We start from the raw sequence: 17,981 nt of genomic DNA, 5'->3' as shown, positions 1-17,981 counted from the left end.
AAACAACCAAGAATGTTGCAGTCAAAAAGAAGTGAACAAAAGGAAAAGGATGGCTGACACGTTTCACATCGTGTGATGCTTACTCGTAGCTAGTGAACAATGACAAAAACTGTGTTTAGAAGGAGGGAGAAAGGTGAATGGGGCGTTCTACCAATTATCCCTCAGGTGATCATTATTCAATAGAACACTTCGATGAACCCTGATGTGTCACACATGGGATACTATCGTATATGAGCTGGATAAAAGATCAAAAAGAAGAAATCTCTCATACTAATGAAGAGAGAGAGTGAAAAAAACGAACGAGAAGAAACCCCATGTGTGAAACAAATATGTATCATAACCGATATAGTGAAAAAAGAATTATATTAGTGTACTGTGATATAAAGTGTTGTGCGATAAATATATATGGCTTAAAAAGTTGATACAATAAGCTCATATCATGATCTAAATGATTTTTGATAAATAATATCAATTGATAAATAATATCAAGTGTAGAGCTCATTAAAACCACTCTTTTAGATCTGTATGTGGGTTGGAAACAATGAACAATAGGTCATCTATGTACCTACAATAGAAAACCATGTCACTGCGATGGGCACTACCAGGTCCAAAAATACGGAGCCTCTCCCACCACCCCATATAGAGGTTGGCCAAGGACGGTGAAAACGTACGTCGGCCCGGCGCATTTTTTTCCGTCGTTTGTGTTCGGCTTTTTCCGGCGTATAGTTAAAGCTGCTATACTGAGGCGTACTCGATGTTAAGTATGGCCATCCTTCCCGCGTACAATTTTGAATTTTTTACGTCGTTTGCGTAAGTCGTTCGTGAATAGGAATTTGCGTAGAATGACGTCACCGTTGTAAGCATTGGCGGGTTCTGGTTTAATTTTGAGCATGCGCATTGGGATACCTCAGAGACGCGCGCGGGTTCCAAAAAAACTTTGTTTACGTCGGGTCACGATGTATTAACATAAAACACGTCCCCATCACAGCCATTTGAATTCCATGCCCTTACGCCGCGACAGATACACTACGCCGCCGTAACTTATGGCGCGGATTCGTTGTGAATTCAATTTAAAAAAGATAAGTTATGGCGGCGTAGCGTATCTTAGATACGCTGTGCCCGCGCAGATGTCTGTGGATCTGCCCCATAGTCTTTATTATAGATTGGAGGTATGACCTTAGTAGCGGAAACCCCCCCCCCCCCCCATTTATATTACATTGCATTGGCACCATCTATACTCTTTTGAAACACGGTGCATGCCGAAGCAGACCTTTTTTCTTCTATCTATTCTTATTTCCCTGCACATGATTCTGTGCTATTTGCATTATTTAATCTAAATAGAAAATAGTAGATAGAAGACAGTGGGGTGCTAGAAGAGTTCTGCCCTTGACGCATACCACAATGTTATCTCTGGTACGTTTAACATATTTCTAAATGCCTCTTGGAGCATATATAGAAGAAAATAATTTTATTCGTAGATGCCTTAAAATGACATCTAAACCAGAGACACATGGTATAGCGTATAGTATTATAACCATAATCATATATATAGTATTTTAATAAAATACCATATTTTGATTTTTTTTTGTGTTTTACATATATATATATATATATATAAATAAAAAGTTGCAGTTTTAATGAGCTCTACACTTGATATTATTTATCAATTGACATTATTTATCAAAAATCATTTAGATCATGATATGAGCTTATTGTATCAACTTTTTAAGCCATATATATTTATCGCACAACACTTCATATCACAGTACACTAATATAACTCTTTTTTCACTATATCGGTTATGATACATATTTGTTTCACACATGGGATTTCTTCTCGTTCGTTTTTTTTTCACTCTCTCTCATCATTAGTATGAGAGATTTTTTCTTTTTGATCTTTTATCCAGCTCATATACGATAGTATCCCATGTGTGACACATCAGGGTTCATCGAAGTGTTCTATTGACTAATGATCACTGTAACAGGAGTGACTTTTGGGCACAGATTGAGCCAGGAGATGGGGGACACATGTTGGATTGTTTTGGCGTGGACAATGATCTACAGTATATTCCTTAATGTCTGCAAAGAATATTCTATGACTCATCTCTCTGTGAAGACTGTTAACATGTTAAATAAGGCTGGCTCTTGAAAGGCCTTTAATTGTGTGATAACACTGTCTAAAGCCTATTGATGCTCAGAGGTGTGAATGGGTGTCAAGCTGTATGCGGGGAAAGAACGTCTGCCTAGGAATGTGGATTGAGAAGAGATCATTGTGTGATGGTGTTTTGTTTGAGTTCTGTTAATGAAGGAAAGTGCAGTGATTAGGTCATGATAATTATAGCCCGGCGCCGAGATGTCTAGAATGTTTAGTAATTAGCTCAAGGAATGTGATTGAAGCCCCCCCACGGTGTGATGTGTGGGTGGGGAGTTGATTGTTCCTTTCATGCCTTGTACTGCATAAAAAGCTGAGAAGAAACCATTAAAAGTTAGTTCATATTTTGACGCAGTAACAGAGCTTGTTAGTCTCGTTATTGAGGGAATTCTTATGGAATGGATCGGGTCTGCCTGTTGGTTGGAGTGTCGATAAGCTGTCTTGAATGGGATGGAAGGTCGTAAACGGTGGTGACCGTTACAATTGGTGGCTAGCAGCGGGATAATTCCATCGCTTAAAGGACTGCTACAAGGACTACTGGAGAACCGTGGCAGACCAGCCAGCAACCATAAGAAGATGGATGTGATCACAGAACTTTTCCAAATGGATAGAGCGGAAAGGCCCAGCGTAACAGACAGGACCCCGGAGGAGGCAAGTTTTGATCGGGCTGTCAAACTAAGACTGGCACACTATGGTCCTAACCCTCCACCAGAGATCATAGACCGAGTTATAGCTGCTGTGGACGCAAATTGGCTACGGCAAAGACGTTCTGCAGCAGCAGAAGTCACAGCAGCACCAACTGAAAGGAGAAAGATACATTTTGCTGCTTTTAAGAACTTCATTTAAACTGAAGGGGAGATTGATGGGTACCTTGCTGATTTTGAACGGCAATGTGCCCTACACCGGGTGCCCACAGAGGAATGGGTTACCATTTTGTCTGGGAAATTGTTCGGCCGGGCCAGTGAAGCGTTCAGGGCCATCCCAGACAAGGATATTATGAACTATGGACTGGTAAAAGAAGCACTTTTGGCCAGGTATGCCGTCACACCGGAAGGCATACCGGAGGCGGTTCCGAGAGACGAGCAAGCAGACTGGAGACTCATATACCGAGTGGGCATGCCGCCTACACCGCACAGCATCCCACTGGGTCGATGGATGCCAAGCAGAATCCGGGGAAGAGGTGCTGCAGGTGTTCCTGCTGGAGCACTTCTTTGAAAAACTGTCCCGGGAAGTCAGAGAATGGGTCCAGGACAGAAACCCTTTCTCCTTGTCTGAAGCAGCTCGCCTAGCGGATGAATACACAGACGCCCGAAACTGGACAACTCTGTGGTCAAGACCGCAGCTCGGGTGGATTATCGATTAGCGGCACCCCCGCCGGCTATTGCCTACAAACCCCAGTCGGACCGTCCTACAACACCACCTCCAGCGGCCACTTATACTCAGAAGCCTAGGTTCAACTCCCAGGACTACTCACAGCCCATCAGGTGTTTCGGGTGTAAACAGCTAGGACACAGAAAGCTAGACTGTCCATTGAATCCACCCAGGCAGTCACAGTCATGGAGACAGCCAGAAAGGAGGAACCCCCACACATCCATGCCTGCGGCCCACTGCGTTGAGGAGGAAGAACATTGGGGCGTTCTGCATGAGGCAGATCCGATACAAGCAGCTAACAAGGACAACAGGCAGCAACACAGGCAGACTGTCTGGGTCAATGGAAAGGTAGCCAATGGGCTACGTGATACTGGGGCTACGATGACCCTGCTACAGAAGAAACTCATGCCAGAGAGCCAGCACACCGGAGACACCGTAGCCGTAAGAGTAGCGGGAGGCACCGTCTTCCGGCTACCCATTGCCCGGGTTCACCTGGATTGGGGGGTTGGTTCGGGACATGTGAATGTGGGGGTGATGAAGGATTTGCCAGCAGATGTACTACTGGGGAATGATTTGGCCCCCCTTGTTTCTGCGTACGCCCCGATGTGTCCCGCTGAAGCCCACACAGTGACTACGTGTGCCCAGACCCACGTTGCTGGAAACAACTCGCTTGCTGCTGAGACCCGGGTAAGACTACCTTCCCCGACATGTACTGTAGATCTGGCACAATATCACAGTCTAAAATGGGAATGTGACAAGTTGGCCAGTGAGAAATCAGAGATGCAACGACACTACGTCATGTATTATGAGATGTCCCGTGGCTTGAACATTGAAATGCAAAAACAGGCCGAAATTGTCAAAAGATTAAATGGGATTTGCATCCAGGTGGTGCCTTATCTGTCCCAAGAGCAGCAGCAACAGGTTTTGGGAGCCATTGAGAGAGCAAGTGACTGTCCAAGAACTGAATTCCATTATTCACGTTCACCATCAGCTACCGACCTGGTAAGCCAAATGGCAATGCTGATGGTTTATCTCGGCAAACAGACGTCATCCCGGCCTCCTAGTTCCGAACATCCCCAAGTTGACCCGAAAAGGATCAAGCCGGGTCTGCCGGAGTGCTCCACAAGGAGGGAGCCATGTAACAGGAGTGACTTTTGGGAACAGATTGAGCCAGGAGATGGGGGACACATGTTGGATTGTTTTGGCGTGGACAGTGATCTACAGTATATTCCTTAATGCCTGCAAAGAATATTCTATGACTCATCTCTCTGTGAAGACTGTTAACATGTTAAATAAGGCTGGCTCTTGAAAGGCCTTTAATTGTGCCTTTAATTGTGTGATAACACTGTCTAAAGCCTATTGATGCTCAGAGGTGTGAATAGGTGTCAAGCTGTATGTGGGGACAGAACGTCTGCCTAGGAATGTGGATTGAGAAGAGATCATTGTGTGATGGTGTTTTGTTTGAGTTCTGTTAATGAAGGAACGTGCAGTGATTAGGTCATGATAATTATAGCACATTATAGAATGTTTAGTAACTAGCTCAAAGAATGTGATTGAAGCCGCCCACGGTGTGATGTGTGGGTGGGGAGTTGATTGTTCCTTTCATGCCTTGTACTGCATAAAAAGCTGAGAAGAAACCATTAAAAGTTAGTTCATATTTTGACGCAGTAACAGAGCTTGTCAGTCTCTTTATTGAGGGAATTCTTATGGAATGGATCGGGTCTGCCTGTTGGTTGGAGTGTCGATAAGCTGTCTTGGATGGGATGGAAGGTCGTAAACGGTGGTGACCGTTACAATCACCTGTAGGCTAATTGGTGGAACGCCCCACTCACCTTTCTCCCTCCTTCTTTTAAACACAGTTTTTGTCATTGTTCACTAGCTACTAGCTAGCTAGTAAGCATCACACAATGTGAAACATGTCAGCCATCCTTTTACCTTTGTTCACTTCTTTTTGACTGCAACATTGTTGGTTGTTTTTTGGATTTCACTTGCTGAATAAAGATATCGTTTTAAGTAGTGCGGCAGTCCAGGACCTCTTTTCATTCAATGCACCTGTGCATAGCCAGCACCCTTTTGGCTTGGTGGGACGAAAGCAAAGCCAGGGGATCAGCAGTTTTCTGAACGGTATTATTTCTCACATTCTCTGAATTCAGTTAGGATTTCCTCACACTCACTTACCTGACCTTCTGACTCCTGTGTAGGAATGGAGAGAGAAGTTTCTGGCACTCTGGACCCACAGTGAGAGATCCAAAATGTATAGACTGAAAACTTTCTCTCTTTAAAGTCTTCAAGCAATAGTTCAGCTGCTTGGAATAATTCCTGTTCATCCACAAGTGACCAGTACGTGAGTTGTAAAGCTTCAAACTTGTACATCCAGACATGACTCTCCTAATGAAGTCCTTATCCTGAGTCTCATACAGACAGAAGATGGTCTGAGTACGGAAAGTCTGATCGATGTCCTTCTTGGCCCATTTTCTCTTAGCAGGTCTGTTGTCATTCATGGCCCATTCTATGATTGCAGGTTTGGCTCGGAGTGAGATGGGGATTCCTGTGATCTCTGAAAATGTCTTCACCTGATTTTCATTTAAGAGACCAAACAGGAATTGTACAGATAATGATAAATGTGAGGAACCTGAACTGAATTCATGGAGTGATTTCCCTTCACAGATCTCCGGGAGGAAAGTTCCTTCCATAGACCCAGACCCATCATCCATCCCATAATAGAGAGCAGCAAGGAACTCCTGTACACTCAGGTGGATGAAGCTGTAGCAGGTCTGGGTTCGGACGTCCCAATGAAAGATGTTCTCATTCAGAAAAACAGACTCCACCTCATCCAGAGAAAGTCCATGTCTTTCTAGATCTTTCTTCTCAAATAAGATTTGTTGGTTCAGAAGTCCCTGATTGGCCAGAGCACACAGCTTCTTCAGACAGGATTGTTTCCTGGGTACAGACGGCTCCTTCTTGGTGTGATGGGTTAGTAAAATCTCCAGGTAGAGAAGGTAAATTGAAGTCATCGTATGACACCGAATTAAAGCCAAATATTTTCTTATTTCTTGTTTCATTACAGTGCAGACAATCCAGCATGTGATGGGGACGGCACACATGGTGTACACAACGTCATCGTCTTTTATTATACGGAGAACCTTGTCTGCATCTTCTTTATTTCCATAGAATTTATGGACATATTCCTCCCGATCTTCCCTTGTAAATCCCTGGATTTCCACATTGCGAGAATCATCGATGAATGTGTTAAGTTTCTCCATGGCCAGTGACCTTGTGGTGATGATCAGAGAGGATTCTGGGAGAACCTGTCTCCTGAGCAAGCTTTGGAGAATTATTTCTTTGTGGGTTTCCATAGAAATGTCAGGACAACCCTCAGATTTCCCCTCCAGAGTCCACCTCAGTTCATCAAACCCATCAACTATGATGAGAAGTTTTCTCTGACTTCCAGGATCCTCCAGAATAGACACCAGGTCACCTGAACTCAGTCTGCAGGTTCTGGATAAAAGTCCCACAAGACTTATGTCTCCAGGGATGGTGTTAATTTCTCTACAGCTCAGATAAAACACAAAGTCAAACTTGTCTCGGTAGAGATCCTCAGAGGCCCAGTCCAGCATGATCTTCTTGGAGGTCATTGTTTTCCCAATCCCAGCAGCTCCTTGTAACACAACAATCTTAGGGATGAACCCACGTTTATCAGGGTAAAAGAGGGCCGGGATTGTGGTTGGGGGTCTTTTCTCCATGATCTGTAGATGTCTTCTCCCTGAACTCCTTATTTCTTCTTCTTTTCCCTCTTTATTCTGGGGTCCGATTATCATCAATAACTCGGTGAATCTTTCCTGTAGATGAACAGCCTCCCCCATACGGGAATTATATTCTTTAATCCTCTGGAACTTCTCAGACTCTCTGTGTTCCTTACTGATGTCTTTATGAGAAAAAGGAGAATATGTTATTCCTCATACACACATAAAATAGCATTTATAAGACAGAGTTGGAAATATTGTATTCTAACCATAAACCTAAAGAATGGAACCTAAAAGAAGATATCCCATGAAATACAGGAGGACTGTGGAAGCATCCAATCTATGGACACATCATCCAGACCAGAGGAGTAACTAGTACCTTCAGAGACCCAGTGCAAGAACCCATGAAGGGTCCCCCTGACTGCTGGGGCCCTTTTCCCATCAGTCCCAGGGCCCTTCCCTCCAAGGCTGGGGCTCTTCTCTCTGAGGCACGGGCCCTTTCTCCAGCCCATGGCCCTTTCCACTTGTTCCTGTTGTGGGGCCATTTATAAGCCCTGGTTCAGACTGCTGTGACTTGAATCACAAAGTTGCATAATAAGTCAAAAACACATTAATTACAATGGGCGCTGTCCTAATTAATGTGCAGCAACGAAGAACAAGGTTCCTGCAATACTTTTCTGTGATTTTGGTGTGATTTGAGTGCCATAGACTGCAATGTAAAATCGCAAGAAAGTCACAAGGAAATTTAAGCAAGTTGCACAACTTTGGGGTCACAGCAGTGTGACCTGAGCCCATGTTCTGCAGTGGCCCCCCTTCCTGACATCTTAGGCCCCCCTACAGTGGCGGAATGTCAGGGTGACCTTTGTGACCCTGGTAGTTCCACCACTGATCCAGACTACAATAAAACAAAATGTTCATCCAGAAGAGATTTCATATCAGACGTGGATGTCCTACTAACCTGATAATGTTTTCTCATGTGTCGTCTTCTTCAGTTTGGCTGGAAATAAGATCAGGGAAGTGATTAGTCCTGACAAACCTCTGAAATGTATAAAATAATAACTAAGAGAGTTATTAGTGTAGCAGATCCTCCCAGACACCATCATCCCACCAACCCTCTGTAGATTGGAGTCTCTCCTCCTCCAGGTGATGGGGAGGGTCTTTGTCTGCCTTGTAACATATCAGCACATTGCGGTGACATGTGACCATGGTGGGGGGACCAGAAAAGCCCCCAATTCTCGATGCAGGGATTACAGGCACACCCCTAGAATCTGGAGCCTTGACTCCTCTTTCTGATGGAGGTTCAGGTGGATGCATGGGGCACAAGGCTCAGAACCCCGAGCAACAGTCATGAGGGTCTCCCAGGAATACAGCTATAAATATGGAGGTTCTGTATAATAGGGAAGTGGCTGTGATTGTATTGCTCTGCTCGGCATGCTGAGTGATGTCCTTGTGTTATGGTGACTGACTGCCGGCATCCTGGAGAAGTGTTACTCTGCTTCCCTTTTACATTGTTCCTGAACTCTGTAGCCTTTTCTTCATCCACAATTTTATACCCAATTTTTTTTTATTCTGTAAACTCCTCAGTAAAGATTGTTTAACCCCTTAGTGACTGAGGGGAAGACAAATGTTAATGCCTGAACACAATTTTGCAACATTGACACGTGTTAGTAAATCTGTACCAATCATCCCAACTACATTGTGTATCCAGGAGGATTATACCGCATTTATTTCAGGACTAATTGAGCTTCTTTTGGTAACACTGGCACTGACACTGTTCGTTGTTCTTTGTACCCGCAGTATGGCCTAAAAAAAAAAACACACATTTTTCTTTTTTATCCTATCTAAAAAAAAATTACACTGATACTAATTTAGAAAATGTTTTTTTAACCACTTGCCCGACTGCCGCATGCCAATTAACATTGGCAGAATGGTACGGGCAGACAAATGGGCGTACCTGTATGTCCCTTTGAATTTGACACTGATTGTGATTTTTTTTACCAAAAATGTGTAGAATATATATATATATAAAACTGAGGATGAAATTCATTTATATATATTGGGGATATTTATTATAGTAAAACGCAGGGGTGATCAAATACTACCAAAAGAAAGCTACATTTGTGGGAAAAAAAGGACGCCAATTTTGTTTGGGTACAACGTTGCATGACCGCGCAATTGTCAGATAAAGCGAGGCAGTGACAAATCGCAAAGAAAAATCTGGCCAGGAAGGGGGTAAATCCTTTCGGGGCTGAAGTGGTTAAAAAGAAACCTACCAAAAATACACTAACCCTGACCTCTAACCTTTGACCCTAATCAAACCTTCATCTAGCTATTTTATTCTTTATTAGAAAGAACACATTGTATTATATAATATATCCTGTATGCATACAATGTATTATATAATAGATCCTGTATGTATACAATGTATTATATAATATATCCTGTATGTATACAATGTATTATATAATATATCCTGTATGTATACAATGTATTATATAATGGATCCTGTATGTATACAATGTATTATATAATGGATCCTGTATGTATACAATGTATTATATAATGGATCCTGTATGTATACAATGTATTATATAATAGATCCTGTATGTATACAATGTATTATATAATATATCCTGTATGTATACAATGTATTATATAATAGATCCTGTATGTATACAATGTATTATATAATAGATCCTGTATGTATACAATGTATCTTTCTCTCCATTTTGAAAAGAAAGAAAACAGAGGTTGGGCTGCACAGAGACTCATTACTATGATTGCCAATCAGAGGATATCACAGCGATCATGTGACAGGGAATTGGGAGTCCCAGATTCTGATCATTAGTACATTCCCCAGAGCTCTTGGCGAGATCCTAGTCCCTAGGCAGCATGCTCAGCAGAGAGGTATGCAGATATGTGGCCCCCAGAAGGCCCCATAAGTGTATAATGTTAGTGGGAAGGGGTTTGTCCAGTTGGAAGCTCCTGATTGGTCACTGTCTTTCCCTGGATAACATTCCTAGTTCTTCCTCACACAGATATTGATCAGGAATTGGTAGGAAATGGTCATTATAGACGGGAACTCACCATGTTGTGCTCTCCTCTTCTGGAGTTCATCTGCGGGTCCCATCAGACCGATTTCTGTAAAGACATGAATGGTGACATCCAGAGCCCCTTCTTCTCCATATCTGTCTATCAGGAGGTCCTTGGTGGTGATCCAGTCTGCATTTTCTAGTTTTCCTCGGGGGATGGGACGTTTATTTCCATAGGAGAAATCGGACAATTTGTTCCTAAATCTCTTGAAGTCACTTCCTGTCAGATCCTCCAGAGAATATATGATAAGATCCCCGGGGGTTTGTGGGAGCTTTCCCAGGACACCAGGAGCCGACTCTGCAGAGAGGACAAATCGGCAACCATAAACATTCATCCTGATTGGATGATTTCTGACACATGACAGCAGATAAGTCTGTACTGGGGACCGGCAATCCTATAAAGAGCATATAGAAGGTGTAACAGAATGACCCATGACACCCAGAGACTTTTGAAGGATGAGGGGTACTCCTGTGCCAGCATCACTAATAACTCTTGGGTCTAGGATAATCCTGTGCCCCTTTTGGGCATAGGGTGACTGAGAAATATTAATTATAAATTACATGAGATGGGACATTACTGATAATTCATGTTTTGCAGGATCTTGGAATACTACAGTTTGATTTCATGCTGACCCAACCGGTCAATAGTGACTCATTCCTCTGTGTAACATAGGCTGTTGATATGCTAATTGAGTCTGTACTGGGGTGAGGTGGATTTGAGCTTGGTAGACAGCCTGGCCCATAGATCACTCATTATGGATGCTAATACTGTTTTATGTGTGGAATGTACTTGTCAACTGTAGTAATTATGTCAGATCGGTGCCAAAACGTCTGACATAGAAATGTGTATTATACAGGTGAATCACTTATTGTTGGAGACGTAACGTCTTCGGGATAATTAACTCCTCTATGTAATTATCTAAAAGAATGTGATTGAAGCATTGAGTGATGTTGGGGGTGGAGAGTTTGATTGTTCCTGTGCTTACTGAAACATGCCTTGTAACTGTATATAAACCTGAGAGATACCATTAAAGTTCGTTCATACATTTTGACTCAGAGAACAGAGCTTGTCTCGTTATTCTGGGAAATGAAATGGATCGTGTCTGCTAGATTGTGGAGTGTCCGATAAGCTGTCGGGGTGATGGAATGGGAATATCGTAAACGGTGGTGACCGTTACAGTGGTGGCACAGCAGTGGGATGATTCCATCGTCGGAAGGACGGCTACAAGGACACAGGACAATGGAGACACAGTATGAACGGCTGAAGCTCTCTTCCCTCAAGGACTTACTGGAGAGCCGGGGCAGATCGGCCAGCAACCGTAAGAAAGGGGACATTATTGCAGACCTTGTCAAAATGGATAGAGCTGAAAGGCCCGGCGTAACAGACAGGACACCCGAGGAAGAAAGTTTTGATTGGGCTGTTAAACAAGGACTGGCACAGTATGGTCCTAATCTTCCACCGGAGATCATAGACCTGGTTATAGCGGCTGTGGATGCCACTTGGCTACATCAAAGAGGTGCTGCAGCAGCAAAAGTCACAGCAGCACCAACTGAAGAGAGAGGAGAGGTACAGATACCAGTCTCCATGGAAGAGGAATTCAGAAGGAGGTTACAAGAGATACGGATACAGCACAGAGGACCACTATCAGAGGAGACCCTGCTGGGATGGTCGAATGTGATTCGTTGCCAACTCTGGAAGGAAGCGCTAGCTCTTGAGCAGCAACACCAGGGGGAAGGCCCTCCCCTCCATCCATGTAAGGTACTGGCCGCAGTATGACGTACGAATGCCGTTGTTGGGGGAACAACCGAAGCAGGTATGGACTGCCGAGTTAAGCAGACTGATCCAGGCAGAGATGCGGTTGGACGAAAGCTACAGAGCCCTCTGGTGGTATGTAGCCCAAGAGTGCCCATGGTCAGCAGATGACAGTCCCACGGAAGGCTTTGACTATGATGGCCTGGGACTATTGTATTGGAGGATATCCAGTGATCCTGACTTCGGGGATGATAGGGAGTGGCGCTTGGAGGACATAATGGAGCACAGAGAGGAAAAATTGAATGTCTCGGAAGGCCACTGGTTGCAGGAAGATTTGGAGTTTCTGGCCATTCAGGAATGGGAGCTGAAGATCGCCTACAGACAGCTGCTAGACTCTGCTCAGCAGCAGGGTGGGGCTCCCTTTGCCTGGGACTATGAGGAAATTTCAGATGACAACTCTGAAATCCTGGCTGATGAATCGGCAGTGGAAAATATGGAGATTGCCATCCCTAAAGCCAAAGCGGATGGTGTGGAGTTCCAGGGAGCCGGGGCAGTTGGCCCCTCTCTCCAGCAACAAGCTGAGGTGGTAAAGCTTTTTCTCCCAGCTGAATCGCTGGCAGCCAGGCAGGATGCTGCTGACCGCAGCACACAACTGCAGCTTGAGCTGATATCGGGGGATGGGACTGTGGTCTACCCTCACAGCAACCCAGCAGAAGAGCTGGCAACAGAGCAGAGTGCCACAGGCCTCTGCTCTCAACTAACGGAAGAGGGAGTTCCTGGGGTAGTGGATGGGACTTCAGTCTTCACTGACACAACCCCAGAAAATGGTTCGGCACTGAGACAGGAGGATGTCAGCTTTGCAAGCACTGGGGGATTTTCACCTACCACCAGTGGATGGGACTTCAGTCTCCACTGTCATATCCCAGGGATGGGGGCCAGTTGGCCCAGAACCCCAACAGCATGATGGACTGAGCCCAGTCACCCTGTCTTCTCTCCAGCGGCTGAAAGGACTCCAGGGAGAAGGGCCAGTCCAGGCCTCTCCCCAGCGGCAGGCATGTTCTCTGAGAGAGGCAGAGGTTGGCAGGGTGAGTAATGCTCTGTTTGGAGCAATTTATTTGGGGTACGGTATGGATACCAGCATTGGAGGACTGGTACTATCGACTAACTTCGGAGTCAACCCGTTTGGGGTTCCCTCCTGTGTCAGTCTACCGCCGAAAGGGGAGAGATGTAACAGAATGACCTGTGACACCCAGAGACTTTTGAAGGATGAGGGGTACTCCTGTGCCAGCATCACTAATAACTCTTGGGTGTAGGGTCATCCCGTGCCCCTTTTGGGCATAGGGTGACTGAGAAATATTAATTATAAATTACATGAGATGGGACATTACTGATAATTCATGTTTTTCAGGATCTTGGAATACTACAGTTTGATTTCATGCTGACCCAACCGGTCAATAGTGACTCATTCCTCTGTGTAACACAGGCTGTTGATATGCTAATTGAGTCTGTACTGGGGTGAGGTAGATTTGAGCTTGATAGACAGCCTGGCCCCTAGATCTCTCATTATGTATGCAAATTCTGTTTTATGTGTGGCATGTACTTGTCAACTGTAGTAATTATGTCAGATCGGTGCCAAAACGTCTGACATCGAAATGTGTATTTTACAGGTGAATCACTTATTGTCGGAGACGTAACGTCTGGGGATTAATTAACTCCTCTATGTAATTATCTAAAATAATGGGATTGAAGCCCATGGAGTGATGTTGGGGGTGGAGAGTTTGATTGTTCCTGTGCTTACTGAAACATGCCTTGTAACTGTATATAAACCTGAGATAACATTAAAGTTCGTTCATACATTTTGACTCAGAGAACGGAGCTTGTCTCGTTATTCTGGGAAATGAAATGGATCGTGTCTGCAAGATTGTGGAGTGTCGGAAGCTGTCTTGGGTTGATGGAATGGGAATATCGTAAACAGTGGTGACCGTTACACAAGGGAAAGGAAAATACCCCCCAATATGTCTATATGTACATTATCCTATGGAGGGATTGAATTCCCTGTGATAATCTCATATGATTGTCTCCATAGTGGTAAGGTACCTCTTAGATGGATGAATATTGGGTGAAAACACCTAGGGGGGCTATTTTTACGGGATTCACCTTCATGAATAATCCACATTATGTGTCCAATATGTTTATTTCCTATAATCTTCAGCTCCATCTAGTGGTCATAATGCCATATCTTACTGGTTGAGGTATTTCAAGAAAATAATGTATTATGAGCTGATGATCATAGGAAGTAAACCTATTAGACAAATAACAGGGATTATTAGTGATGACTGTGCAAATGACACAAACCCATAGTAATTATTTTATATACAGACCTCCTAATGTATATGTATGGATGGTCATTTTAAACACATTTATTGGATTGTTTCATAGTAAACTAAAAGAATAGAAAACCTTTAGGAAACCTTCCCCCTGAATAATGATGAGTCTGATCCGTGTGAACTAAGAACTCTGATCCCCCAAATCTCCCAGCAGTATGTGTCATGTGACATAGGGGTGTGTTCTCCTTAGGATTATAGACAAAGGATTCCCCCGACCAATACACAAATCACCATAAAATTTGGGGTGCACCAGTAATTATGGGGTCACTGGACCATCTCAGAAGATCATCTCCATCAATGATAAATAAAATCTGAAGACACGGGGATGTGATGGTGGAATTGATGAAGCTCCTGAACTCTTCTAATGGGAGGACTGACCCGATGTCTACAGAAAAAGTCCAGACTACGGAGACATAAGACGTCCTATCATCTAATTCCAATCTCTGGAGATGTGTGATGGAGGGAAACATTGGAAAGGATTGTCAGTCATACCTTGGGAGTAGAAGAATTTGGAGAAAAAGGTCCCCATGACATCAGAAGATGACCCGAGATAACATCACCTGGAAGGAGCACAAACAATAATAAACTCATTTGTAGTAAGATGAAAGGAACCAATAAGGAGGATTCTGTTCCCTTCTGTGGATAACAATTGGCTGACTGGTTGTCCAATCAGAATAGATTAGAATTGGATGGATTTCTGTCATTTACAACCCATAACTATGAGGGTCAATCAGAACCTTCATCCCGGCATTCGTCTGATTGGTATATCGGGGTCACAAAGGAATCTTACCCTGTTTAGGGCCACAATTTATACAGACTCGTATTTCTAGGTGTCACCTCCACAAATCTGTGCCATTCATAGCCAAGACCGGTACTAATCATCACCAAAGTATCAGCCAATAAGATGTCTACAGAGAGGTCAGGTGATAAAAAGGAGAAGACCCCAAAATGGAAGGCGTGTGATCAGCAGAGACCTCCATTCAATAATAAGATGTTTCCAAGAGGATTCTTCAGGAAGGTCGGTATTTATTCATCATAAAAACAGGTTAAAACACAAACAACACATTGCGTGGCTCTTTAGTGGCCCCTTTGTCAGGGAAAGGTGTACAGTACACTTTAATGGGTGGGATCTGTGTGTGTCCTTCAGACCAGACTATACTGTACAGTATACTGATATCTCAGGTTTTCTGATATTAAATGATAATTATTGATATGAATTCTGAAGGAGATATGAAGAATAATCTTCTGATGAGCCACAGATTACAAATTTATAAAACGAAGAAGATCCTGAGAGTCGTCTGTGAAAGGAAAAAGTTTTCATACAGAGCAATTAGTTACAAGGACACATTTATTCCAGCAGACTATAGGGGTTATTTACTAAAGGCAAATCCACTTAGCACTACAAGTGCAAAGTGCACTTGAAATTGCACTTAACCACTTAACGGCCGCCGCACGCCTATATATGTCCACACAATGGCACGGACAGGCACAAGGGCGTATATATACGCCCTTGCCTTCTAGCGGGTGGGGGGTCCGATCGGGACCCCCTCCGCTGCGTGTGGCGGGCGGATTCCCTCGGGGAGTGATCCGGGACGATGGCGCGGCTATTCGTTTATAGCCGCTCCGTCGCGATCACTCCCCGGAGCTGAAGAACGGGGAGAGCCGTATGTAAACACGGCTTCCCCGTGCTTCACTGTGGCGGCGCATCGATCGCGTCATTCCCTTTATAGGGAAGACACAATCGATGACGTCAGTCCTACAGCCACACCCCCCTACAGTTGTAAACACACACTAGGTGCACCCTAACTCCTACAGCGCCCCCTGTGTTTAACTCCCAAACTGCAACTGTCATTTTCACAACAAACAATGCAATTTAAATGCATTTTTTGCTGTGAAAATGACAATGGTCCCAAAAATGTGTCAAAATTGTCCGAAGTGTCCGCCATAATGTCGCAGTCACGAAAAAAAATCGCTGATCGCCGCCAATAGTAGTAAAAAAATAATAATTTATAAAAATGCAATAAAACTATCCCCTATTTTGTAAACACTATAAATCTTGCGCAAACCAATCGATAAACGCTTATTGCGATTTTTTTTACCAAAAATAGGTAGAAGAATACGTATCGGCCTAAACTGAGGGAAAAAAATGATATATGTTTTTTGGGGGATTTTTATTATAGCAAAAAGTAAAAAATATTGAATTTTTTTCAAAATTGTCGCTCTATTTTTGTTTATAGCGCAAAAAATAAAAACCGCAGAGGTGATCAAATACCACCAAAAGAAAGCTCTATTTGTGGGGAAAAAAGGACGCCAATTTTGTTTGGGAGCCACGTCGCACGACCGCGCAATTGTCTGTTAAAGCGATGCAGTCCCGAATCGCAAAACCTGGCCTGGGCATTTAGCTGCAAAATGGTCCGGGGCTTAAGCGGTTAAAGTGCACTTGGAAGAGCAGTCGCTGTAGATCCGAGGGGGACATGCAAGGAAAATAAAAAACAGCATTTTAGCTTGCACATGATTGGATAATAAAATCAGCAGAGCTTCCCCTCATTTCAGATCTACCGCTCAGATTTACAGCGACTGCAATTTCAAGTGCACTTTGCTCTTGTAGTTTGCACTTGTAGTGCAAAGTGGATTTGCCTTTCGTAAATAACCCCCAATGTGTTATAATGGTCCTCACACAACACCGGGATAAAGAGGAATTATTTTTATATTAGATATTTATTAGAAATTTTCACAAGTCCAGGAAAAGAAATACAAAATAGTGCGGTAACAAAGTGTGACATAAGAAGAAAGTCATGTAGGAGGAGGAAGAAGGAAAGTGTTCAGTACAAATCTCTTGTGTATCCCTTCCATATTCACAAACCTCAATGAGAAGAATATTATAGATGAAGGAATTACAGACAAACATGGTGTGATGGATACTTAGCAGATTATCAGTAAGGGAAGTAATCAGGGTAACAAAGGAAAGAACAAATCAAAGATTACCAGAGTAAGTAGTGAAATAATAGAAAGTATAGAACAATAGAAGGTTACACGGTGTCCAATATGGACATGTAAAGGTGTGGCATGTCATAACAAATACATTATATTATTTACAATTTGTTCTTATTATACCGATTGCTCCGGGTTTTCCATCGTTTGTCAAACCAGATATTTTTGTTATTGTAATAGGCTGGAACGTTTACAAGACCAGGGCTCAGTTCAAATCTATGTAGCGTTTGATGCAGATTTCCATTCCTTTTTGCGGTGTGTTTTGCTGCATTTTTTATGTTTTTTTTTTTTTCATTTTGGCTGTTAAGAAGCAGGTGGCTGCCATGTCCTTAACAACTGATGACTCATCAGCTGTCAGCAGGATTCCCTGCTGACAGCTGAATGTAAGCAAAACAATGCCAACATTAAAAACTAAAAAAAAAAAAACAGTGTGGGTCCCCCCCAATCCATACCAGACCCTTATCCAAACATGCAGCCCAGCAGGTCAGGAAAG

At 43.5% G+C, this 17,981-nt stretch overlaps 1 protein-coding gene across 3 annotated transcripts in view; it reads right to left on the bottom strand.

Moving 5' to 3' along the window:
• Nucleotides 1-17,981, bottom strand: part of LOC120933833 (NACHT, LRR and PYD domains-containing protein 3-like) — a 187,452-nt gene that overhangs the window by 147,906 nt on the left and 21,565 nt on the right. For all 3 annotated transcript variants that reach the window (XM_040347236.1, XM_040347237.1, XM_040347238.1), the window contains exons 2-5: nt 14,990-15,057; nt 10,353-10,655; nt 8,224-8,262; nt 5,701-7,447 (exon numbers count right to left, since the gene is read on the bottom strand). In XM_040347236.1, the coding sequence (XP_040203170.1) occupies nt 5,701-7,447; nt 8,224-8,262; nt 10,353-10,655; nt 14,990-15,026 (2,126 nt within the window). In that variant the 5' untranslated portion in view covers nt 15,027-15,057. The remainder of the gene's footprint in view (nt 1-5,700; nt 7,448-8,223; nt 8,263-10,352; nt 10,656-14,989; nt 15,058-17,981) is intronic.

Source organism: Rana temporaria, chromosome 3, assembly GCF_905171775.1.
Source record: "Rana temporaria chromosome 3, aRanTem1.1, whole genome shotgun sequence".
Lineage (NCBI taxonomy): Eukaryota > Metazoa > Chordata > Amphibia > Anura > Ranidae > Rana > Rana temporaria.
Note: the sequence above shows the minus strand (reverse complement) of the source record. Positions and strands in the feature narration are given on the sequence as shown.